This window comes from Ochotona curzoniae, unplaced genomic scaffold (assembly GCF_017591425.1).
Source record: "Ochotona curzoniae isolate NIBS_2020 unplaced genomic scaffold, NIBS_Ocur_1.0 contig_4105, whole genome shotgun sequence".
Classification (NCBI taxonomy): Eukaryota; Metazoa; Chordata; class Mammalia; order Lagomorpha; family Ochotonidae; genus Ochotona; species Ochotona curzoniae.
In genome coordinates, this window is record NW_024466129.1 from 9,300,571 (window position 1) to 9,326,428 (window position 25,858).

The following is a 25,858-nucleotide window of genomic DNA, read 5'->3' on the forward strand; positions in this document are numbered from 1 at the left end:
CATATGGGATCCCAGTGCGTTCAAGCCAAGGACTGCAACCACTACACTATCGTGCCAGGCCCTAATATTTTTTCTACAATATTATAAACATTTTTTTTAAACACTGGGACATTATGTATATAAATTTAATTTAGCACATACCATGAAACACACATATGTATTTTCTTAATTGAAGAAAGCTGAGTAATCATTTTATACCAAACTACTAAAGCATAAGATGAATTTATAAAGCAAAGCTAATAATTTCTAATTATCACAGCCTACTTAACAGTGCTGAGAAAGCACATCAGAAAATATGAACTCATTTCCAGGGCATCCACCTGTCTAAATTACAATGACTAATAGTAACCGATACAATTATGCTGATGGAACAGTAAGACTGTAGTGAGATAAAACTGAACTGTGATAGGAAAGCTCGAGGCGAATCATAATATCAACTTTTCTGGTTCCTTTAAAATTATCTCAAAGTTTGCAAATCTGTCAGTGGAGCAAGTGTGAACCCGCTGGACAGGAGTGTAAGGAGGAGGAAGTTCTGAAGAGTTTGTCAGAAAGGAAAGAGGCCTGAAGTGGAAGCCCAACAAGCCGCAGGAAACGCTGTAAGAAGGTGTGGCTGCTCCACTGGGAGCCAGCTCCCTCATCACGAGACTGGAAAAGCCCTTGAACCCCCAGCAGAGACCTGGCTGGAGTTCCAGGGTCCTGGTTTGGCCTGGCCAGCCCTGAGCATTACAGCTATTTGGAGTGAACCAGCAGATGAAGGAAGATCTCTCTCTCTCCAACTCTTTCAATACATAAAATTTTAAAATAAAATTGAGATTACAATGTTCATGAGGGCAACAGTTGAAATGGATTCAGGAAAATGTAGCACAGAAAGATTAAACACCACGCAAAGGCCACCTGCTGGCAAACCTGTTGGCAGGCAGCGTGGGAACTGTGGACACCAGCTGACTGTCTAGACACAGCAACTTGCGAAGCAGGCACACAGACCTGGCATAGGTCTGTAGGCATTGGCAGCTGTAGGCACAGGCAGCTGTAGGCATAGGCAGCCCTAACAGTGCTCAGCTCGCGACCAACACGCGAACCAGGACGTGTTTTTTTAAAGCATTAAATAATGCTGAGTTGGTTAGGGTTCAAGCTGAACATGTAGAAGGCTATCTTAAAGCATCTACTTGGTATCTTACTTCCTGAATTAAGTTCTCTAGATAATGGAATAGTGCCTTTATTTTAGCCCCCAACCCACATACACATGCAAACATAATACCACCAGTCAATATCCATCATTATTCTACAATAATGAATGTATTTTCTTGAGAAAGAAAATCTAAATCGTATTCAAATTTCCATGTCCAATGATAAAGTACACAAACTTCCTCTCAAAAGGGGGGGTGGGAGCTGCAACTCAGCAGTTCCTTTATTGATTAAAAAAGAAGTTACCTAATCAAAAACTCAAAACAATATAATAGCATAAATAACCAGTCTCTCCTCCACCTCATCTTGCCCAACACATTCAGATATAGAAGCAACCACTTTAACGAGTTCTGATCTGAGGCCAACTGTATTTATGTAATTACAAATACACATTTTCCTATCTTTACTACACAAAATGGAGGTTACTATGTGTTTGCTTTTGCCATGTAAATTTTTATCTTGGAAATTTTTCATAACAGCATAAAGAGTCTCCATCCTCCTTTATACATGCTGAAAGAAATCAAAACTATAAATATTGACCTCCAAAATAGGAGGATTTAATATTAGCCAGAATGGGTTCCGGGAGCTGCTTCCTTCGGGGTGGTGAGTAGACCGAGGGGGGAGGCCTCCGGGACTGGGCGGGTCCGGGACCCACCGGCCGCCTTCCTGGGGCAGTGAATGGGATTTGGGAGGGGCGTGATCTTGGGCCTGGGTTATTTAAACCTCCAGCAGCCTCCCGGCAGCTGGTGGGTCTCAGGACGGGGCGTCTCATGCCTGGATCCCGGACAGCCACCATGTGCATATGGTGAGCTGTTTTCCCCGGGCAGTCAGTGCGCCATTTGGTGCCAGGCTCCGCCTGCTTGCCGCCCGGCCGGGGAGCTCTGGAGATTTGGTTCTTTGAGTCGCTGCTTAATTAGCTCCAGGTTGAACCCGTTGTGCTTCTTGGACCTTGAAACAGGCAGTAACTCTTCCTTTGTAAAACTTGTAATCACTAATAATGCTGAGCACCAAATACCAGTCCATGCAGAAGCTATGGCTTGGGGCTTGTCCTGCAAAAGTAGCTCCAACAGCTGGCTAATGTGTCAACTGGTAATGCAACAGAGTAGATCAGGCAGAACTGAGCAAACCTTAGCCCACAAGTAAAACTAGAAACCAGGAGGGAGCAGAGGTCATGCCGAGCTAGGCTCTTGTACCTACTGGTCTGCGGGAGCCAGGAACGCTAAGCCACAGTGTCTATGGCAGCGTTTGGGACAGGGGAAGGGCTGTGCCAAGCTGAGTCAGAGCATCCATTGGCAGGCAAGTGATCTATGGCTGGGAACAGACCTGGTTGGGGAGCAAAGGGGACAACCCTAGCTGGACTGAGGTTCCCACCAAGAGGCGCGTGGCCTGGAAGGGGGGCTGCGTTCTGATCTGGAAACAGTTGTAGTCTCCCTTGGCACAAGTGTGGACTGGGATTGGATGCACTGAACCAGGCCGGACCCCAATACCCCCTGGTGTCCTGGAGGACCAGGGCAGATGTGCGATGGACTAGGCAAGGTCTTAAACCCCTACTGAGCCATGTGTGAGCCATTCGTGGGTATGGACAAACCATGGCTGGGCTGGAACATCCAATAGCAAGAACCAGGTTGGGTGGAAGGCCAATCAGGAAAAGCCACAGTTCCTGCTATGACAGGAGGTGGACTGAGTAGGGTTGGCTCATGGGCCCACTGGTAAGAGTGAAACCTGGCATTGGGACAGGTTCTGATGGAGGAGCCTGGGCAACTCCTCTGGCAGGACACAGACCCGGCAGGTCAGCGCAAGAAACATGATAGGAAACAGCCCAGAAAAGGCCATGGAAAGCTACCCACTGGCATACAATTGGCAGACATGGGGGCAGGACCAGGCTGAATCTGTCCACGTCATCCACTGGCAAATCCAGGCACCAGTGTGGGTCGACCCAGGTTCGGTCGCAACAAAGACTAGTGCACATTATGGAATGCCGAGGTGAGGTTGCCTGTACCAGAAGGGACCGCAGCGCCCAACCAGCCTGAGAACAAGAAAGGAAGTGGGCAGAGCCAGCAGGGGAATAAGGGAGGGTTCCTTTGCTGGACAGCTACTTCCGCAGGAGAGCATAGGCTGGGATGGGGGCAGACCAGACTAGGCAGAGCTACCACACCTGCGTGCCTCATGTGGACTAGATCAGGGAAAAGCTGGGCTGGGCTGATTATTCCTATTGGTGCAAACAAAATTAAAGTGGGCGAGGGTTGTTTGGGCTTAGACGCAGCATCAGCTGGAATCTGGGAGTGGGAGAGGCCTGGGAGGGAAATAGTGGGCTCATCCCTCTTGGGTTGCCACTTCCACAGGAGGACACAAAACTAAGATAGCGGCTGGGGTGGAATGGGGTGTGGGACAGACTGGACTACTGCTACACTTACTGGCAAACCAGGGTAGGGGGTGGGCCTGGTAGGGGTTATTGTGGGTTGCTCCAACTAGGCTGTAGCTCCCACTAGTTTATGTGAGGGCCAAGTATGTGCTGGGCAGAACCAGGCTGGACTGCAACACCCATTGGTTCCAGTGGAAGTCGGGAGTGAAAACAGAACCAACCCAGCAATTGCAACCACCAGCTGATTGGAGGCGATGGACGGTGCCGGCCCCTGTACTTGTTAGCACATACAAGAAGTTTCTTTGGAGATCTTCCTAATCTAAATGCTGGACTCAGAACCCTAACGAAGAAAAGAGAGAAGACAGAACGGGTCAACCAACCATCTCAGCTATGATGGACTATGTCAATCAGTGGATTTTTCAAAGACCTCATAGTGCTTGGAGTGGCAAGATTGACAGCAATTCATAACTGTTGCAATATCAAAACCACTTGAGCAAGAACCTCAGAGCATGCCCTACATCCGGGACCTGGGGAGGGTAGGAAAACGGGTGGGCCTTCTCCCTTCATACCCCCCTTTAAACATGAAGGTAACAATATGGAAAACATACTAGTATTATCCACTTTCCTGTAGCCCTTGAACCTTCTTACCCTAATCAACTATGTAAAGAATGTCAAAATAAAAATTTTTTTAAAAATTAGAAAAAAAAATATTAGCCAGAATGAGATTAACAGTCGGGAATATATATAATCATCTTTTAAATACTTCCTATGAAAAACCAAAATGAGAAGTAGTTAAAATCTACAAGTAAAGCCTATTTGCCATGAAGAATACTCCAAATACTTAAAGCCTCATATGTTTAAATCATAAATAAAATTGCTAGAGTAGCTTCTCAGAGGAAACAGGTGAGGTACCCATACAATCAAGTCTACAGAGAAAGCCCCATTCCCCATCAGACGCCTCTGGAAGCAGTTCAGCAGGAAACCTCAGCCAGGGCAGTGTTGCATTAAGTCCAGCAATGAACACCCAAAGCAATGGACTTTGCACTACAATGGAAGCAAGTGAACCGGTCAGCTGTCAGGAGCCTCACATCTCAGGTCCTGCTCTACTGCAATCCCCTAAAGAGCTCGTGACCCCCAGGGGTCCCTTCCCTGACACCTACTTCCACTGAGCCAGGACAGCACCTCATTGGTCCACTGCATGAGTGTCTACAGGACAATTCCAACACTGATGCATTTCTTACTCACAGTTCCTTTCAAAGAATGCTTTCCTAACCAACCAAGAGCACTTTTCTCTTGCAACCAAAGTCTGCATTTTACAAAAGCAGAACTCTTCAGGATGACAGGGACTTGCAAGGGACCTTATCTGCTGACAGTGCTTTACAATCCACTGTGTAGCATCAGTCCTTCAGAACTAAACAGAAATACTATGTATTTTTTGCACTATAGACAATTAAATATGTTCCTATTACATTTTTAAGAAGCTGCAAGACTAATGTTACAATTACCCATGCACAAATTAACCAATTAAATACTTTGTTTTGACCCAATAAAAAAGCATATTTCAATGCTTTGAGAAACAAGTTTACTGACAAGACTAAATTATCAATTATCAAAGACTGTCTGATTTTAAAAGGCACTATTTTTAAATCCTAAGAAGATATACAGAATGTATCCATTCTATAATGCATGTAGAAATCTAACTGTTAAGATGAGTGGGGAGGGTTGAACTCTCACTATAAGATAATACAGAAAGGAAAGTAATTTGATTTCATTAGTCTGAAAGGCAAAGTGACACACACATTATTGAGAAGGTGGCTGGGAAATCAAAATAAGCATCTATTTCTAGCACCTCAAATGCCCACAACAGCCAGTAACTCCATCAGGTCTCCCATCTGAGGGGTGAGAAATTCAGCATCTGGGTAACCACCCGCTGCTCCAGGTGTGAGAGCAGGAGGCTGGAGCGCAGGTGTAGGACAGCTAGGACACCAATCAGGCACTCTGCTATGGGATGCAGGCGTGCTGGCAGCAGCTTGAACCTGTGTGCTACAATGTCTGCCCAAGACTCAACTTCCTAACACATCACACACAGGGCTCTTCAGAGAGAGGAGTCAAACGGTGTTGTTAGCTCTCTGGTTTGGAAAAGATAAATTTCCATCTTCTATGACATGCTTGGAGAGTATATCACTGCATATCGCACTACATCAGACAACAGATCCCAGTGATCCAGGTTACGACCGAAGGACAAGACAGAGGAAGGAAGCGTACTTGACTGTCTGTGTCCTGTTGGATCAAAGCAGACCCACCTGACTTTGGGCACCATCATGCGATGCTGCACCATCAGCGTGTGGCAAATGGATGCCATGCGGGTGAAGACTTCTTCACTAGCAGAGTCCCTCCACACCAAGTTTAACAGGGTGTTGGTCTGCTGTTTCGTGTCCAGCTTCTTCAGACATTCCTCTGTTATGTATGGTATTGACAGCCGGCCATCCTCCTAAAACAGACAGAAAAATCACTCCAAGTTAATGCTTCGTTAGAACTTGCCTCTCTCTTACAAAGTAAAACTGCATTCTTCAAGTGAAAACACAAGATACTATTTTAGTTATTTATGCCACAATCAATCTGTATTAATACATCCACTGAGTTCATCTGAAATCTTCTAAAGATCCTGACACTAAGAGGTATTGTTTTGGGCCCGGCATGGTGGCCTAGCAGCCAGGATCCCATATGGGCGCCAGTTCTAATCCCAGCAGCCTTGCTTCTCATCCAGCTCCCTGCTTGTGGCCTGAGAAAGGAGTCAAGGATGGCTCAAAGCCTTGGGATCCTGCACCTGTGTGGGAGACCTGGAAGAAGTTCCTGGCTCCTAGCTTAGGATCAACGTAGCACCAGCCGTTGTGCTCACTTGGGGAGTGAATCATCAGATGTAAAATCTTCCTCATCAGATGTAAGATCTTCCTCTCTGTCTCTCCTCCTCCTCTCTGTATATCTGACTTTGCAATCAGAATAAGTAAATCTTAAAAAAAAAAGTATCGGTTTTACCTAGGACAACATAGAACCCATCAGCCAGTTATCACCAACTAAGGCACTATTTTTGGAAATCATTTATTTTTACACACACACACATAATTTTTTTGGGTAAAGATTTTGTTTTATTTTTATAAGCAAATAAAGGAGTTATACAGGTGGCCGTGTGGGAACTTGGCACCACAGGCAGAGGCTCAACACACTAGGCCATGATGCCAATCCCATTTTATACACTTGAGGTTGTACTAAACAAACACACTGAAACTATATAATCATCTGATTGAATTTCCATTTTAAATTGTTTTGAGAGTTCACAGTGGAGACAAATTAAGCGGGAATCTTAAAAATACTTTTAATTGAATATACATAATACACTTGTGTTGTAACAATTCTTCTAGATGATCTCCCACAGTGGATACAACGTGAGTGTAAGTGCTGTCATTGTGGCACAGCATTTAAAGCTACCACCTGTGACACGGGCACGCATGTGGGTCCCAGCTCAGTTCCAGTCCTGGCTGCTCTACTCAATGCAACGAGCTCTCTGCATATGGGAAAAAGTAGCTGAAGACAGCCAAGCGTCGGGGTCCTGCACCCAACATTACACACAGATGGAGTTTGTGGCTTCCTATTGGCCACTGGGGCCATTTGTGGAGAGAGCTAGTGGATGGAAAATGTCTGTTCTCACTTTCTCTAACTCTGATGTTCAAAATAAGTGAATATTTTTGGAAAAAAAAATACTTTGAAATTTGCTCATGTGGCACATGACACATACAGTTTCTCATATCTATATGTATATGAATAATACCTAAGAATTAAGTTAGGATATATATTGTGTGTATATGCCAACTGTGCTATTTGGAATCCAGCATGCACGTAATGTATACTGTCTTATCAAATAGAACAGTTCTATAAACACTAAAGCAGTAAATCACATCTGTCAAGTCTGAATCTTTAAGACGTACTTAGTAGTGTTAGAAAAAAATGTAATAACAATTGTACTACTATTAAGATTTAATTACTTCTTTCAAAGACAGCGTGTTTATATCGGACAGATAGGGAGGGGGAAGTATGAAAATGTTCAATCAGCCAGTTCCCTCTCCCAAGTGGCTGCAACAGTCCCAGCTCTCCCAAACCTGGCTTCCGTGAGGTCCAGGTGCCCAAGCACTTGGGCTATCTTCTGCTACTTCCTCAAGTGTGTCAGCACAGAACTGGATTGGAAGTAGAGCAGCCAGGATGCAAAATGGTGCTCACATAACATGTTGGCACTACCCATGGAGTCACAATGGCAGCTTCAGATTTTAATGAAAATACAATACACATGAACAGGAAGTGAAAGGATTATGCAGAAACATAAGGGCAAAAGAGCTTGTAAAGAGCAAGCAAGTGAGTCATGAAGTCCCAACCTAGATGTGCAAAATTGGAATGTCTGTATAATATACGGATCTTGAATGTGCTAGCAATATGGAATCCCATTTTCAGATCTACCAACGGATCCCCTTTCCATGTCAGAGGCGCCACAGCAGCAGGAGCTGGGCACTCCCCTGCTCAGGAGCCGTCCTGTCAGCTCTGATCACGTCTGGACACCCACAGCTCTCTTGCTATCACTGTCACATGGATCTAAACTACATACTGCATATAAATACAATTCTTAACTTCAGATTATCTAGAAGGTAATTGATAAAAAATTAAACTTGCTATCAAAGACCTAAGTTGTATCTACATTCTACTTACAGAATCCCCTCTTTAAACCCTTTTTCTTTTTTCTACAAGCAAAGAAACAGGTATCACCCATTGCCCGGTTCAGCTCCTGCAAGGGCCAGGACCCGGGGATGGGCTGTGCTAATGCCAGGAGTGAGAAAGCTATCCAGGTCTCCCATGTGGGTAGCAGGGACCCAAACACACCATCTCCCCAACCTCCAACTGTAACCATTCAAACAAATCTGTATGTTTCACTGTACAGTTCAGACCTCTGACAGATCCAGTAGTTCCAGTAGCAAAAAATTCAGTTTTGCCCCTTGGTAATTAACTTACGTAAACCCTGGAAACGAATAATCTGTTTTTCTTTTCTTAATATACCGACTTTTTTTTTTCCCCCTTCTAAGCTAATGTTCTTGTTTGCATCCTCAAGGAACATTAACATAACCCTTCCACTTCTCTGAAAAGCCCGACTATTCTCAAGTATACAGTGAGACCACATTGAGTACTAGATCAATATTAAATGCCTGAATAACAATGACAAAATCTAACATCCTATTACTGCTAATCCTGAAGCCGTACCAACTGTTCAAGGCAAAACCCCAGCACAGAAAGTTCCCTTTAAGACAAAAGTTACGTGCATATAAACAATTAAAAATTTTACAAATTAGAATTCTTCATATTCTGAATGAGAGAACAAGGGAAATAAAGCATGTGATAATACACTTGAGGGTAATTTCACCCTTCACAAAAGTAAAAGTCACGTGACACAGTAAGAAGCAGCTTTACTTGGGGTTAGAAGTGTTGCTGCATCACTCCTTACAACACCAGTATTCAATATCAGATTGCAAATGAGAAAGTCCTGGCCGGGCCCAACGCGACAGCCTAGCCTTGCTTGTGCCAGAATCCTACATGGGCACTGTTTCTAATCCTGGCAGCCCCGCTTTCAATCCAGCTCCCTGCTTGTGGCCTGGGAAAGCGGTCAAGGATGGCCCAAAGCCTTGGGACCCTTCACCCATGTAGGAGACCTGGAAGAGCTCCAGGCCCCTGGCTTCGGACTGACTCGGCTCCTGCAGTTGCAGCCACTTGGAGAGTGAATCAGCGGACCGAAGATCTTCCTCTCCGTCTCTCCTCTCTTTCTCAGTGTCTAATTAAAAATAAATCTTTAATTAAGAAAAAAAAAAAAAAGTCCTGGCTACTCTGTTTCCAATCCAGCTCCCTGTTACTCCTCATGGAGAGGAGTGGATCATGTCCCTGCCATGGATGTGAGGGACAGGGATGGGATTCTGATCTGTCCCAGGCCTTGGAGTTTTCATCTGGGGAATGAATAAGCAATGGAAGGTCTCTGTGTCTCCCTCTCTTTCCCTGTCACTCTCCTTTACAAATAACTAAAGAAGCATTTCTTAAAAAGAGAGAAATCTGGGGCCAGTGCTGTGGCACAGCAATCTAAGCCTCTACTTGAGACACTAGTATCCCAAAGGAACACTGGTTCAAGTCCTGGCTGTTCCACTTCCAATCCATCTCCCTGCTAATGTGCCTGGCAAAGCAGCAGAGGAGGGCTTAAGTCTTGGAGTTCTTGGGAGATTCAGAACCACGTGGGAGATCCAGAAAAGGATCCTGGCTCCCAGCTTCTGATCAGCCAAGCCCAAGTAATAATTATGCATTTGATTCAATTATAAAAAATACTTTTTTGAAGTTTGCATTTCCACAATGTTTTACAAAAGCATGCAGCAAGATATTCCAACCACTAGGAAGAGTATGATCTGAAGAGGTGAAGGGGCTTACCTGTTCAGAATGAAAAGTTCTACAATGAAATTGCTTGGGTGATTAACTGAAATAATTAAGCATAGGAGCAGGTGTTTCACCTAGAAACTAAGTCGCTCACTTCTTCCATTAGAGCGTCTGGTTGGCTTCCCAGTGTCTGCTCAAGGGACTGGGTTTTTGCCACCCATGGTAGACCTGGACCTGCAGCCTGCACGCGCGCACACACACCACCCCGAATGACGGTAGACAGGAAACTGGATAAGCGCCTTCCTGGCAGAGCTCCTGCCTGCACAGGAGCCTCGGGAGCTTACCGGGCTGGTGGGCTTGTCGGCTTCTTCACTCTCGTCCTCAGAGTCGCTGGCGGAGTCGTGGCAGCTTGTGCTGGCAGGTGAGACTGGTAACTGAGAAAGGAAGGTCTGGAGGACTCTCAAATATTCCAACAGGCCTTCCTCAGACAGTGCTCCTGTGCAAGACAGTCACAGTTGTAGGCCAGTGAAAAATTGTTTTTTTTCAAAAGGGACAACAGTTTTCTCACACACAGCGGAGCATTTCTGACCAGAACGTAATGTTTTAAAAACTCTGTGTTATAATCTGAAATACATGAGCACCTAAATAAAACTCTCAGAATTTCTGGGAAAAAAAGCAGTGTTTCTTGTTACTCTTAACAAACCCTTCTGTTGACGGCTGACTTGGCTGATAAAACTTTCAGGTGGGCCCCGGAGAGCCTCTCAATGGAGCTGTCTCAGAAAGATCCGTAATGAAGGGTGGGCGCTGTGGCAAGTAGCTTAAGCGTCAGCCTACAGTGCCAGCATGTCAATGGTTTGAGTCCTGATGGCTCCACTTTGATCCAGCCCCTGGCTGGTGTGCCTGGCAAGCAGAGGAGCGTGGCCCACAGGAGGGGCACCCACGTGGAAGATACAGAGGAAGCTTCAGACGAGCCCAGCTCCAGCAACCGAGGCGATTTGGGGAGTGAATCAGCAGAGGGGAAGACCTCTGTCTCACCTTCTCTCTGTACATCTGCCTCTGCAACAATAATGCTCAGAAGGAAGAACTGTCCAGTCCCTCCAGAACTCCACGAAGGGAGGTGTGGGAATTGATCACCAAACTGGGAGGTGGGGAAGAGAGGTGGCGCAGGGAGCTAAGCTGCTACCTGCAATGCTGGCACTCCATGTGAACACCAGCTGGAAGGCCTGGCTGCTCTACTTCCAATCCAGCTTCACACTAATGTGCCTGGGAAAGTAAAAGAAGGTGACCCAAGTAGTTGAGGTCCTGGCATCATGTCAGAAATTCTAATAAAGTTATTGGCTTTGGCCTGCCCTGCCCTGCCCTGCCACCTGCACTGCGCCCATTCGGGAAGTCAACCAGCATATAGAAGATCTCTTGCTCTGTCTGCTTCTCAAATACAATTTAAAAAACATTAAAAACTAATTTTAAAAAACTTTGGAGGTACAGAAGTGTGAGGTTCCAAAAGGGACCAGATTTTTTGAGTAAAAACACATTTTCTTAGAATTAGCACATTAGGGCCGAGCACAGTAGCCAAGTGGATCCCATATGGGCGCCAGTTTGTGTTCTGGCTCTTCCTCTTCCCATCCAGCTCCCTGCCTGTCGCCTAGGAAAGCAGTAGGGGATGGCCCAAAGCCTTGGGACCGTGTACTTGTGTGGGAGACCTGGAGGAAGCTCCTGGCTTTGGATTGGCACAGTTCTGGCCATTGTGGCCACTTGGGAATGAATGGTGGCAATGACCCAGGTTGGGCCAGGCTGAAGACAGAAGCCTGGAAGCCCTTCAGTTCTTCCATATGGGAGCAGGGGTCCAAGTACTCAAACACCATCATGTACTTTGCCCAGGAGGGAGCTGGATGGAAGCAGAGGACCTGGTTCTCAAGTAAGAGCTCCATTATAGGATGACAGCTTCATAGGCAGGGGTTTAATGTCCTGCACTACCATGCTGGCCTCTTGCTTCTTTCTTTTTTTCAAAGATTTATTTTTTTTATATGAAAAGCAGAGTGACAGAGACAAAGGGAGAAATAGGAACAAATTCTCCGTCCACTGCTTTCTCCAAATGGCCACAATAGTCAGGGCTGACAAGGTAAAACCCAGAAGCCCAGATCTCCATCTGGATCTAACTCATAGGCAACAAGCCCACACATCTGGCCACCATCCACTGCTTTCCCAGGCACTCAAGCAGGGACGTGGACTGGAAGCAAAGCAGCTTGGACTCCATTGAGTAGCAACTTAACCCGTCACAACCCAACACCAGCCCCAGGCTTAGCTTTCTTTTGAATGAAATGAGGTTTGGGGCTGGCACACAAGTGCCAGATTGCATCCCAGCTGCTCCAGTTCCAATCCAGCTCCCACTAATGTGTGTGCGGGAGACCCGGAACTTGCTGACTCCTGGCTTCTGCCTAGCCAACCCCAGCTACTGAGACCATTTGGGAAGTGAGCCAACTGATGGAAGATCTCTCTACCTCTGTATCTCCCGCTCTCTAACTTTGCCTTTCAAATCAATCAATAAATTAGTTAATAAAAAATAAAGAAAAGATATAAAGTACATATCCAAGCCATATCTTAAGCTTGCGACGGTGTCCAGTGGACACCTACCTGCAATGCAGCAAATCATAAAGATAACGTGTACTTTCAATTACTTTTTCAATTACTTTTTTTTTAAAATCGATTAGAGAAGATGCAACATTTCTAGAATAGGCACATTAACAACATCCTATCAAAGAACAGGTCTTCCAATTAAATCAAAGAAGCCTTTTAATTTGTGTGGTCCCAAAACAGGACGCTAATATCAGGCTTGTTCACAGCACCTGCGAACCTTCCCGAGGGACACTGCCTCCTCAGCCCCTCAGCAGCCCCTATGTCTCCACTGAGGTGTCATGTGAAACACCCTGCCTCCTGATTCTTGCCACCGGTATGGCCTTTCTTAGGTCTGTCTATTAATGCTACCTTCTTACAGGACAAGCAAATGTATTTTGCATTACATACCCAAATAACTTTCGCCAACAGTTAGAACAAAATAGAAAAGCCACGGTGCTCCAGCACTCCTTCTTGAATATCTCCCCTCTTGTAACAAGAGTGCACTCAGAAAGGGCTCGTAAGGGAAAGCGGTCTGTACATCTGCTAACGCCGGAATGACAAAATGAAAGATCTGATCTGTAAAAGGTGCTGCCAGGAACTCCTCTGTGAAGGCTGCGAACACCTGCTGCCTGAAAAAAGATGAGCAGAAGCTTCTCATAAAATCAAAACACATTACTCAGCAAGTCCTCGACGAAAACTTTCAGAACACCTTCCTCACTAGAAAATTACCGTTCTAAATTATAAATAAGTCAGTCATTTAATATGCACTAGATCAACCTGAACTCAGTTTAACATCTCTCCATTAAGAACTCTACCCGGCTATCAGAATTACAAACTTTCGTTAGGCTGTAGGACAGATGGGCAAAGGCCAGTATACATTTGTCTACAAACCTGTATTAATAAAGTAGAAATCTAATTTCAAATCTATGTTTAAAACAGCAGCCTATGACAAAGTTACTGTTAGGTAACAGTCAAGTCATTCTTACCTCACACCTTCTGGACAGGAGTTGTAGGTAAAGTGCAATGGTTTTAAAACATTTTCCAGCAAAGTTTTTGCTATAGGAACTCGAGATAAATCAGAATATTCAATACTTGATGGAAGCTTACTGTTAATCAACAAATAGAGAGATCTATAATATCCTAAAAGAAACAAAAATATCTAAAATGTAGCTCATCAATTAAATATTTTTTTAATATATATACAAATCTTCACGTCTGAATTTAAACTAAGTTTTAACATTCTGCTAAGGAAAACTTGAAATAAATACCTAGATGGCCTGGATGATATTAAAAAAAAAAAATCGAGGCACCCGCATTACTGAAGTGTCAGTGACGATCAACCAGGATCATTTCATTTCACTTACGTTCTCCTTCATTGAGAAGCACTTCTATAATTATTTCAGAGTATCACCAAAAGCCAAGGGCTTAATTTTTATGAGCAATTCATGATCACAGCAAGCACAATTAGCAATTCATTAGTAACAAATACCTAATCAGTTTCTAAACATGTAACAAATAGTACTAAGGCTTATCTAATTTCACTTTCTCCCAAGCATTCAACTAGTTTCGAAGGTTTTTTTTTTATTTGAAAGGCAGGCAAAGAAGGGGACCTCCTGTCCACTTTATTCACTCCACAAATCCTGTCTTTTTCTCCATGGCAGTCACCGAGGGGCTTACTCAGCTGTCACTGACGGGTCCCAGTCTGCAGCAGCACAAAGCTGGAGTCGGGATACGTGGGGACCTTAGCCACATCTTCATTGCTACGACAAAGGCTGCCCCCATCAGGTGGATTTTGTATTTTTCTCAAGTACCATGCTGATACAGTCTTGAACATGGGGCTTTAAGTGCAGAGATTATCTCAATCTACCGTAGCTGTCCCCTTCACGGAGCCTCACCATCTGGTCCCTGGCAGCATGCTGCTAACAGGACAGGACGCCCCAACTCCACCTCCCTGTGTGTCGACCCTGATCTGCAACTGGACATTTCTCTGAGGACCCTTAAGTTCCTTTAAAACGAAGTAAGATATCTGGAGGTCACAATCTGGGTGCCAAGAAGGGTAACTGGTTAAAAATGAATTTACACAAGCAGGCTACAAAAAACCCAGGGAAGATACACGCTGTCTTTTGAGTTCCACTCCCCAGGAATATTTTAGAGCCCCCTTCACATACAAACACAAACAACAACCTTTACAAACTTCGTTGTATTTCCCTTTCTGAGTCACAGTGAGAGTTCGGCAATGAACATAAAGTGGTATGCAATGATCAAACCCTATTTTAGAAACATTTGCCTTCTTTTTATAAAATCAGAAGAGTTCAAATGCGATTTGTGAATTTCTTCATCACTCTACAGGCATGTTGGAGAGCACACACTGGGAAGCAATCCAGGTTGGGAGGCTGGGTGGGGCTTCTCCCTTTATCTCCCCTCCCCCAGACACAGGGAGGAAAAAAAGAGAATGTAGAAACAATGGTCTCACCCACTCTCCTTGTAGCCCTTGACCCTCTGTGCCCTAACCAACTATATGTAAAGATCATCAAAATAAAAGAATAATAACGGAACAACAACAAAAAAGCACAATCCATTTACTTAGGATGTTTTTAAAAACCAGAACGGCACCCTTTGTACTCAGTGCTGGATCACTGCAGCTACTCCGCAGCAACCCCAATTCTACTAACCAGCTGATGACCAACAAAACCCAGTACAGCAGCTGGCGAGTGCTTCTGCTCTAAAGCTAAAAACACGCAACTATGGGGGCCCAGCGCGGTGGCGCAAGTGGTTAAGGTCCTCGCCTTGCATGCCCGGGATCCCATATGGGCGCCGGTTCTATCCCCGGCAGCCCCGCTTCCCTTCCAGCTCCCTGCCTGTGGCCTGGGAAAGCGGTCGAGGACAGCCCAAAGCTTTGTGACCCTGCACCCACGTGGGAGACCCGGAAGAGGCTCCTGGCTTCGGATCGGCATAGCATTGGCTGTTGAGACAAGCCAGTGAAGCCACAGATGCTTTACCAAGGATAAACTGCAGACACAAATCTTGAATCAAAGTACACAGAACAATGTCAGAGAGCATACGTTAATTTTCTTCATTTCTAAGCAAAAGAAAAAATAGACAGTAAACATGTCTCACATTTTAGACTCAGTGGGGCTGAATACTGAATCACTACTCCTGATAAGCACTCCCCTCAATCATGCACAACACATTCGTTATAAAGCATATTTTCAAGCTCAGAGTAATTATACAATTTTAAAAATCAAGAATATCTGTGCTTTATTATGCGGTAATGCCAATCTACAATTCTAATGCTACCTGCTACTTACCATTTTGAATCATGTAGTGCAAAATTTGTTCAATCACGGACACTACATAACTAGCATCTTGTAAAACAGGCAAATATGTATTCTCAGATGAAAAAACCTCAAGCATTCTCATTGGAAGTGCAACATTTAAACTGTCATCATTACAGTTTTGTAGCAGCCTGTAAAAATGAAACAAGTATTTACTGGATGGCAAATGTCACCAAAAGTTCCACCAATTTCTTTCGGTTACCATGCAACCATCTGAACCAGTCTATTCTACTACCAGAGTATCTCAGAAATAGGTGTGACTCAAAGACAATAAAATGATTAAACAAATCCTGTCACTGGATTTTCTTGTAAAGTCCTTATTTTTTTTTTCACAAAAAGAAAAAGATGAAAAAACAAAAATTACGGGTGTTTGGCCAGCAGTTAACACACTACCTAGGATAGCACCTCACATCACGGTGCCTCAATTGATAAACAAAATCTACTCCTGATTCCAATTCCCTGCTAATGACCAAAGCAGCCAGGTGAAGCTGAAGCCAGGATCCAGGAACTCCGTTCCTACCTCCATGTGAACAGCATCATCCACTGCGTCTAAGGTGCTGCCGGGAGCTGGAGCTGGAGTGGACAACCAGACCTCAGACCAGCACTGCAGCACAGCAAGCCACGGTCTCACCTGCTCCACATTAACACTCACCCCTCTCCCTAGTGCTGCGAACAGCCCACAGCACATCATGAGCGTGCAGCATACAGATGTTCTTACTAGAAAAGTTTAAGAACAGAAAAATCCAACAAACAACTGGAAGAGTTGCAGCTGACTAGAACAGGTGAAAGGAAATTATGCAACCATCAGTGCAACTGCTCAGGAGCATACTGAAACAGGGAGCTTTAAAAGCTCTACCTAGAGGACCCGGCGGCATAGCCTAGCGGCTGAAGTCCTCGCCTTGAACGCACTGGGACGCTATATGGGCGCTGGTTCTAATTCCAACAGCTCCACTTCCCATCCAGCTCCCTGCTTGTGGCCCGGGAAAGCAGTCGAGGACGGCCCAAAGCCTTGGGACTTTTACACCCATGTGGGAGACCCGGAAGAAGCTCCTGGAGCCTGGTGCCTGGCTCCTGGCTTTGGACTGGCTCAGCTCTAGCTGCTGTGGCCACCTGGAGAGCGAACCAGTGGATAGAAGATCTTTCTCTATATCAATCTGCCTTTCCAATAAAAAATAAATAAATATTTAACAAAAAAATATTTTTTCCTATTTGTCTAGTTCTTCAAAGATCAGGGAAACAAAGATATTTAAAAGCAAAAGCCAGCATACACATACTTTTCCTCATAATCCTTCAAACCACAACTTCAGCAAGTCACTGAAGTGACTTCTTTCAAATTCATACATATATGAGATCTCAAAATATTTTAATTAATGTTTTATTTATTGGAAAGGCAGACATACAGAGAGGAGATATAGAGAGAAAGATCTCAGTCTGCTGGTTCACTCCCCAAGTAGCCCCAGTGCCAAGAGCTGAGCCAACCCGGAGTCAGGAGTAAGAATTATATTTCAGGTCTCTCTGGCCAGTGCAGGGTCCCAAGGCTTGAGGCCGTCCTCAACTACTTTCCCAGGCCACAAGCAGGGAGCTGAATGGGAAGTGGAGCTACAGGAACATGAACTGGTGCCTATATGGAAATCTGGCTGATACAAGCACTTTAACCACTAGGCTACTGTGCTGGGGCCAAGATCTTAAAATAATACTATGAGTGGCTACCAAAATGTAATTTGGTGGAAACCCATAAAGAATAACTATCACATAAGGAATCCTGTTGATAATCCATCCACAACAATGTATAACACTTGGGGAGGGCGAGTGGGAGCATGCAGTACATAGGAGACTAATCCTCCCGCTGTAGTACCACTGTCCCATATACGTGCCAGTCTGTGTCCTGGGTGCTCCACTTCTGACCCAGTTCGTTGCTTATGACCTAGGAAAGCAGCAGAGGATGGCCCAAGTCTTTGGATCCTGCACCCATGTGGGAGACCCAGAAACAAGCTCTTTGCTCCTGACTTCAGATCAACTTAGCTCTAGCTACAGTGGTCTTTTTTTTGGAAGGGGGGGCGGTGAATCAGTCGATCAAAGAGCTCTCTCTCTCTCTAATATTTGTCTCTTGGCCCCGGCGTGGCAGCCTATCAGCTAAAGTTCTCGCTTTGAATGTGCTGGGATCCCATATGAGCACTGCTTCTAAACCCAACTGCCCCACTTCCCTTCCAGCTCCCTGACTGTGGCCTGGGAAAGCAGTAGAGGATGACCCAACTTGGGACCCTGCACCCACATGGGAGAACCAAAAGCTCCTGGCTCTGGATTAGCTCAGCTCCACCCGCTGTAGCCTCTTGGGGAGTGAATCATAGGACAGAAGATCTTCCTCTCTGTCTCTCCTCCTCTCTGTATATCTGCCTTTCCAATAAAAATAAATCTTTAAGTATATGTGAATACATATATATATATTTGTTTCTCAAACAAAATTAAAGAAACGATAACAAAAACAAAGAAAGAAGGACAAAGTCAATCTAATATTTCATGAAAGAATCAACATTCCTGAAAGAAAATATCATCTGAAAGATAGTTACACCTGTGCTTTGATTTTTAGATCATCCTGATCTGAACTACTTAGAGCAAAAATTGCAATATGCAGAACATGGCCTGTCTCCCATTCTCCACAGCTAGAAAACAGTGTCAGAAAATAAATGCAAGGCTGTCCCCAGACATTCAAAGTAATCGACCCTGTAAGTCCTCACTGGGACCAAGTTACCTGCAGCAGAGGCTCATCAGCCTTTTTATCTGAAATAAGCACGTAAGTCTCTCAGACCCCTCCAGCTGCTTCACAAACAGAGAGTGGTGCTTAATTAAGTTCTGGTACAGCCAGATCTGAAAGAGCAAAACACAGAAAATGTGACTCTCAACAGCAATCTAACGATGTGCTATTTACTCCAGATTCCCTCAGGGGGCAACGAGAGAAAACCTAATTAGAAACATCACAGAGGCAGCATCTGTCCCCTTAACGTCCCTGAGCTCGGCAGCTCGCTCTAACTCCAACTTTCAAGCTCCTACTCATGTGAACCCCGGGAGGCAGCAGCTCATGTCCTTGGGTTCTCAAACTGAAGGCCTAAATTAGGTTCCTGACTCTGGTTTCCGGCTGATCCAGTGCTCCACTTTTGATCCAACTTCCAGCCCAAGATAGCAGTGGAAAGGAGATCCACACTGAATTCCGAGCTCCTGGCTATTGCAGTCATTTCAGAAGTGTACGGCTTTCATCTCTCCGTCACTCTACCATTCAAATAAATAAGTTTTTGTTTTTGTTTTTTTTTTTAAATGAGGCAACTATGGGGCCCAGCGGCGTGGCCTAGCGGCTAAAGTCCTCGCCTTGAACGCACTGGGATCCCACATGGGCGCCGGTTCTAATCCCGGCAGCTCCCTGCTTTCCATCCAGCTCCCTGCTTGTGGCCTGGGAAAGCAGTCGAGGATGGCCCAAAGCTTTGGGACCCTGCACCCGTGTGGGAGACCCGGAAGAGGCTCCTGGCTTCGGATTGGCATAGCATCGGCCATTGCGCTCATTTGGGGAGTGAATCATCGGACGCAAGATCTTCCTCTCTGTCTCTCCTCCTCTCTGTATATCTGATTATCCAATAAATAAATAAATCTTTAAAAAAAAAATGAGGCAACTATGAAAAACTTTACACAGAAGAGAATAAAATCAGTAACACTATTGTGGCGCCCCCTGTAGCTGTGGATTAAACTGCTCCCTGTAGCTGTTGCCATTTGGGGAGTGAACCAGCAGATGGCAAGCCTCTCTCAAAATTTGCCTCTCTCAGGCCCAGGTAGTGGCCTAGCGGCTTAAGTCTTCGCCTTGCACATGCCGGAGCCCATATAGGCGCCGGTTCTAATCCTGGCAGCTCCACTTCCCAACCAGCTCCTTGCTTGTAGCCTGGGAAAGCAGTCGAGGATGGCCCAAAGCTTTGGGACCCTGTACCAGCATGGGAGACCTGGAAGAGGCTCCTGGCTTCGGATCAGCACAGCTCTAGCTGGTGTGGCCACTTGGGGAGTGAATCATCGGACAGAAGATTTTCTCTGTCTCTCCTCTCTATATATCTGACTTTCCCATAAAAATAAATAAATCTTAAAAAAGTCACAAAATGCATACATAAACAACCTAAACAAGAACAAGTGAAAACAGTTGAAACTCACCAATCGTTTTGAGTCCTCATTTTGTTTGTAGAAAAACAGAAGCTGCCTCACTAACAGGGTAAGGTTGGGACCATTAGCAATGGGAAATGTGCCACCAGACTGTGACAAGTTAGCACAGCGATCAAATGCACTTCTTTGGATGGAATACTGGAAACAAAGAAAACAATAAACATTATTATATTTAAATATATGATTCTTCTTATCTTTATAAAACACTAGGTAATGGCCTAGGCCCCTTGCTTCCACCCTGGAAGCACCTAGGCAGCCTAGGAGGGCCTGGGACTCCAGTTGAGAGCCAACAAGCAGAGTAAGTCTGGGAACTGCTGTGACAATTTGGGCCCCAGACTGGCATGCTGGCATGGTGTGCTGGTGGACTGGATTGTAGACTTGCTAACATGCTTTAATCCCAGCTGGATGGAGGGGTTCCATCCCTGGCAGGAATGTGTGCCGGAGGACTGGCTCTGGGATCTAGGGTGGGCGTCCGGGAGGGGCTCCAAGTCAGCACACTGCCCCACCAGAAGACTGGGCAGGGGAACCAATACACAGAAGGACATAGGGGCTGTGGATTGACCAGGAAAGGGGCCATGTGATGTGTGGGAGAGGGGACCGCTGCAGGTGAGGAATGACTTCTGGGCAATTTCTGCTGAGGTCATCGTATCTGCAGGTGAGCTAGAGGGCTGAAGCCAAATGGTTTGGAGGAAGGAAGCTGGAGGACCTTTCTGGATTAGACTGAAACACTTGCCAATGTGGCAGACTTGAGCTGAGATAGTTAGCACTGACCACCACTGACCACCACCCAGTGGCATACACTAAAGTTAGGGCTGGGGTCTACATGGCAGGGTTAAATCATGGCATCTGCCAGTGAGTGTCAAAAGAGGGAAAAGGTAACGTTAGGCTGGGTGACGCCAATAACCAGCACATGAGAACCAGGTCTAGGGGAAGATTCTGTAGGGGATATGTCGGTTCACCCCTCTGGAACTGCAATATCCACTGTTTTGCTCAAGAGCTGCAGTGACAGACTGAGCTATGTATGAAGATGGAACCTCTGACACTCATGGGTACTGTAGCTGGGAACAGGCAGGGCTGGTGCAGGCTGTAGCACCCGCAGGAACACCCAGGAATAGGGTGTAGGGCGGGTTGGACCTCAACATACACCAGCACACAAACAGGCCAAGATAGAGTGGGCAGACTACGCTGGGTAAGGACCTAGCACCCACTGGTAATCATGATATCTGGATCTAGGAGTGGGCCTAGTAGGGGGACTTGAGAACCCCTCTTGTGGGCTGTAGCTCCCGCTGGTGAGCACATGAGTCAGTGCTGGAGGTTGGTCAGCCTGGACAAGAAGACTTCACTTGTCAGGAAATGTATAGGCTGGCTTTGAGGGGGCAGGTGGTTGGGCAGGGCCAGGCCAAACCTAAGCCCACTGGATTGTGCAGGATCCAGGATGGGGTGTGAGCCACACTGGGATAGGCTATCACACGTACAGGTTGGCATGAAAGCCAGCAATACGGACAGGCTGGGCGGAGCTAGGCTGCTGCACCCGTCAGTAAGGGCTGATACTGAGGGTGAACTGGGCCAGGTAAGACTGTAGCATTCCATGGCAAAAGCCAAGACTGGAGATAGGCCATACCAGGGCTCGTTCAGAGCAACCACCAGCACGCTAGGAGCACGCCTGGTAGGGGAGCTTAAGGGATGCCCCAGCTGGTTTGTGGTTCCTACTGGTGAGCACAAGAACTAGAATGAGGGCAGCAAACTGGGCTGAAAATCACTGCAGTCTTTCGGCACAGGTGTGGACTGGGTCTGAGGTGTGCTAGAATGGGCTAGACTACAGCATCTGCTAGTGCTCCCAAGAATCAGAGTGGGTATAGTATAGGCTGGGTTGGGTTTTGGTACCCACTGACCACACAAGAGCTACTTCTGGGGTACAACTGTAACACTCAACATTATGAGCAAGAATGGGGGTGGGCCAATTGGGCAAGGCCACTGTACCTGCCAGGTCAGGTGGGGGTCAAGTCAGGCTGGGCCAAAAACCACCAGTATGTGCAAGATCTACCACTGGAAGGAGACCTATTAGAGCAGCCTGGGAAACTCCTCTGTCAGGACACAGTCCCTGTAGGTGAGCACAAGAACCAAGACGAAAGGCAGCCAAGACTTGGCCAGGTTACAGTACCTGCCAGCATTGTGTGTGGGTCAGGTCTTGGGGCAGCCCAGACAGGGCCAGTTCATAATTCCAGAAGAGTGTTCATAACTGGCAGATTTGAGAACCAGGATGGGGTGCAGGTCAGGCTGGGCTGGGCCACAACACCAGCCATCTGACATTAGGGCCAGGACTGGGGGCTGACTGGGCTGGCCCAGCCTACAGCACCCACTAGCCAATAGGCAAGTAGAGAGTCTAGGGTGGACAATGTCAGCCAATGGACCTCAGAAGGAATTTCTTATCCTTGCATCAAAGAAGTCAACAGCATGTTAGAACTACTGCACATTGGGGACCCGGGGATAACATCGGGTAGACACATCCCATCCCCCCATACTAATGCAGTTAGGATGCTTGATGTGTCTTCTCTCCATCCCCCAAATACAGGAAGAAAAAGAAAATCAAAAACAATCGTCTCATCCACTTTCCCCTATTCCTCAATCCTTCCTACCCTAATCAGTGGTCCAGGTCCACGTGCGCATGCATCCTTCTCAACTATGTAAACATTAAACAACAACAACAACTAGGTATTTTTACATTTGTGAAGGAAACTGGCAACAAGATGCTACTACAAAAGTAACCAATCAAAAATTAAATAGTTTTCACTTGGATCTTCAGCTCTCTTAGGCCATGCTTATATAATATAAAAATTATCTAGAAATCAATTTGCCAAGCTTTACATAGATATAGCTAATAAATTACATATTAGAAAAGATTTTATATTTTGATTAAATAGACACATAAAATATGTACAAATAAATGCTACTTCCAATATATAAAAAAGTTCTTGTGTTTCTTACCCGGTTTGAAAAGCAAATCAACTTACTTGCCGTTTTCTGTCTCTACAGCCTCGAATAAATGACTGGATAATTATTGCATTCTTCAATCTTCGCCTTTCTTCCTGAATTACGAAGGGAACAACTGGTTAGTATCAACAAACATAACATGGGACTAATGAAGATGTTTTAAAAGCCATGTAAGTTGTGTAACTTAAAATATTCTTCTCAGAGCTAGCTTTGTGGCACAGCTAAGCTACCGCCTGCCATTCCTATATGCTGTATGGATATGGGTTCAAGTCTCCACTACTCCACTTCTGATCCAAAACCCTGCCAATTTCCCAGGGAAGTAGGTGAAGATGGGTTAAGCTGGGACCCTGCAGTTAGTTGGGAAACCTGGATGAAGCTCCTGGGGGCTGCTTTCATAATGGCCCAGCCATGGACACTGAGGCTACTTGAGAAATAAATCACTGGTTGGAAGATGCGTACGTGTGTGCGCGCACAACTTTGCCTTTCAAATAAATAAGTCTTTAATATTACAGTTAGGGCACCATCATCGGCACTGAGCTTTACAACGTAATCATCACCTCAGTTTGTCCTCCTCTAGCTCCTATTAAGCATTACCACACTTCTTACCATTTGTTTACTTGTGACATTTCCTGCAACGGAAGCATCCAGTGCCTGTATTTATGTGCAGCTCTTTTCATTGAGCACGAGGTTTTCAAGATTCATTTGCATTTTAGAGTGTCAGTACTTAACTCCTCTTAACGGCCAAGTAGGATTCCAGTGCTTGCATATCTCACATTTTGATTACCTATTTTTTAGCTACAGGACACCTGAGCTATTTGGATCCTACTGGTACATAAAAGGCCTTTTTCTGAAGTGTACTAGAAAAAAAAAAAAAAAACAGTCCACACAGCTTGGAAGGACAGCTTCAAATCAGCTCAATCCTGTAGTGTATTATTCAAGGTGATTTTGTTCCTTTATTTATGAGCACTCATTTGTGTCCCAGCCACTTCACTTCCTATCCAGACCTGTGCTAACGACCTGGGAAGGCAGCAGAGGGTGGCCCAAGGACTTAGAGCACCCTGTACCCTTATAGGAGACCAAGAAGAAGCCCCTAGTTTCTGGCTTTGCATTGGCTCAGGTGAGGCCATTACAATCATTTGGGAAGTGAATCACTAGATGGTAGATCTGACTCTGGCTTTCAAAAAAAAAAAAAGAGAGAGAATCTAATTACTAGTTTAGATGCTATTTATAAAAACCTACAATTATGTTTACGAAACAAAGACAAAGGAACTGGAAAACAAAAAATAAAATTCTAGAGCTAGAATTGAGATCAATGGATATATATTTTTAGATTCATTTGAAAGAATGACAGAGAGAGAAAGAAAGAGATCTCCATCCATTGATTCACTCCCCAAATGTCTGCAATGACCAGGGCCATGTTGTTTGCAGAAGACACCCAGTGGCAAAGGACTGAATCATTCGGGCCATCTCCAACTGCCTTTTCAGGGACATTAGCAAAGAGCCAGATGGGAAGTGGAATAGCCAGGATGGAAAGCATGTTCACACGGGATGCCAGAATTGCAGGCAGCAGCTTAACATATTGCATCACGACTCTGGTCCTTCAATGGATAGTTTAACAAACCATTGCTGAAGAAATAACCTGCAAATTACAAGTCAGGTCAGTAGAAAATGGACAAACTAAAGCAGATACTCAAATTCAAAAGAACACATATGCAGGAAAGCATAGAGGAGACACTGGTATACAGCACAAAGGACTGGGCAGGTGTTGTGGCACTCGTCTAAGGGGCAGCGGTAAGCCACTGCAACACTGGTACAAAACATGAGAACCAGCTGAAATACAACGGTCGCACTTTGGATCCAGTTCGCCAACAACACACATCCAAAGCTGCAGAAGATGGCCTGAAGACCTGGGCCCCTGCCAAGCGCGCAGGAGACAGAGTCCCGGCTCCAGATAGGGCTGTTGCAGTCATCTGGAGCATGAACCAGCAGTTGAAAAATCCTGGTATCTCCTTTTCTCTAAATTTGTCTTTCAAATAAATAAAGTAAATATTTATGTATTTATTTATTAGCACATGGGTAGGAGAGGGAGACTGTAGCACAAGCAATTTTGGAAAATATTATGGCCGAGAATTAAAAAAAAAATTTTTTTTAAAGATGTAAAGCACTAATCAACAAATCTTCCTTCATTCAACAATTCTGGATTTCTACCCAGAAGATGACTGGTAATTTCTGGAGATGTTTTGGGGAAAGAATACTGCTAAACACCCTCCAACGCAGAAGACTGTCCCCAATGAGAGAGAATTATCGGATCAAAAATATCAACAGTGTGAACGCTGAAAACTGCATTTGCTGTGCTTTTCATATGAGACCGTTCCTTGGTTATGAGAATGCTCCTTGGCTGATATCTACGTTCTTTATCACAGAGTGAGAACCTGTCTCTCTCCTCATTATCTACATGTCCAGAAAGACAAAGTCTCAATAAACAGCTGTTATAGCTGTGAACGGATTGTGAAAATAACAAACAAAATCCCTCTCATACCGTAAGTGCTGATTAACAATAGTGGACTAAGCCTCCAGTGTGGCACTGGACGTCCACAGAGGTGCCAGTCCGAGTCTCAGTTGCTCCACTTTCACTCCAGCTGCCTAACTGTGACCTGGCAAAGCAGCGGAGGACAGCTCAGGTCCTTGGGACTGCATCGTGTAACCCAGGAGACAGTCCCTGGCTTCTGACTGG

At 45.3% G+C, this 25,858-nt stretch overlaps 1 protein-coding gene across 2 annotated transcripts in view; it reads right to left on the reverse strand.

The window, feature by feature from the left end:
- UBE3C (ubiquitin protein ligase E3C) overlaps positions 1-25,858 on the reverse strand; it is a 106,013-nt gene that overhangs the window by 60,806 nt on the left and 19,349 nt on the right. For both annotated transcript variants that reach the window (XM_040984370.1, XM_040984369.1), the window contains exons 3-10: positions 23,145-23,219; positions 20,125-20,271; positions 18,692-18,807; positions 15,916-16,073; positions 13,594-13,747; positions 13,016-13,236; positions 10,339-10,490; positions 5,851-6,038 (exon numbers count right to left, since the gene is read on the reverse strand). In XM_040984370.1, the coding sequence (XP_040840304.1) occupies positions 5,851-6,038; positions 10,339-10,490; positions 13,016-13,236; positions 13,594-13,747; positions 15,916-16,073; positions 18,692-18,807; positions 20,125-20,271; positions 23,145-23,219 (1,211 nt within the window). The remainder of the gene's footprint in view (positions 1-5,850; positions 6,039-10,338; positions 10,491-13,015; positions 13,237-13,593; positions 13,748-15,915; positions 16,074-18,691; positions 18,808-20,124; positions 20,272-23,144; positions 23,220-25,858) is intronic.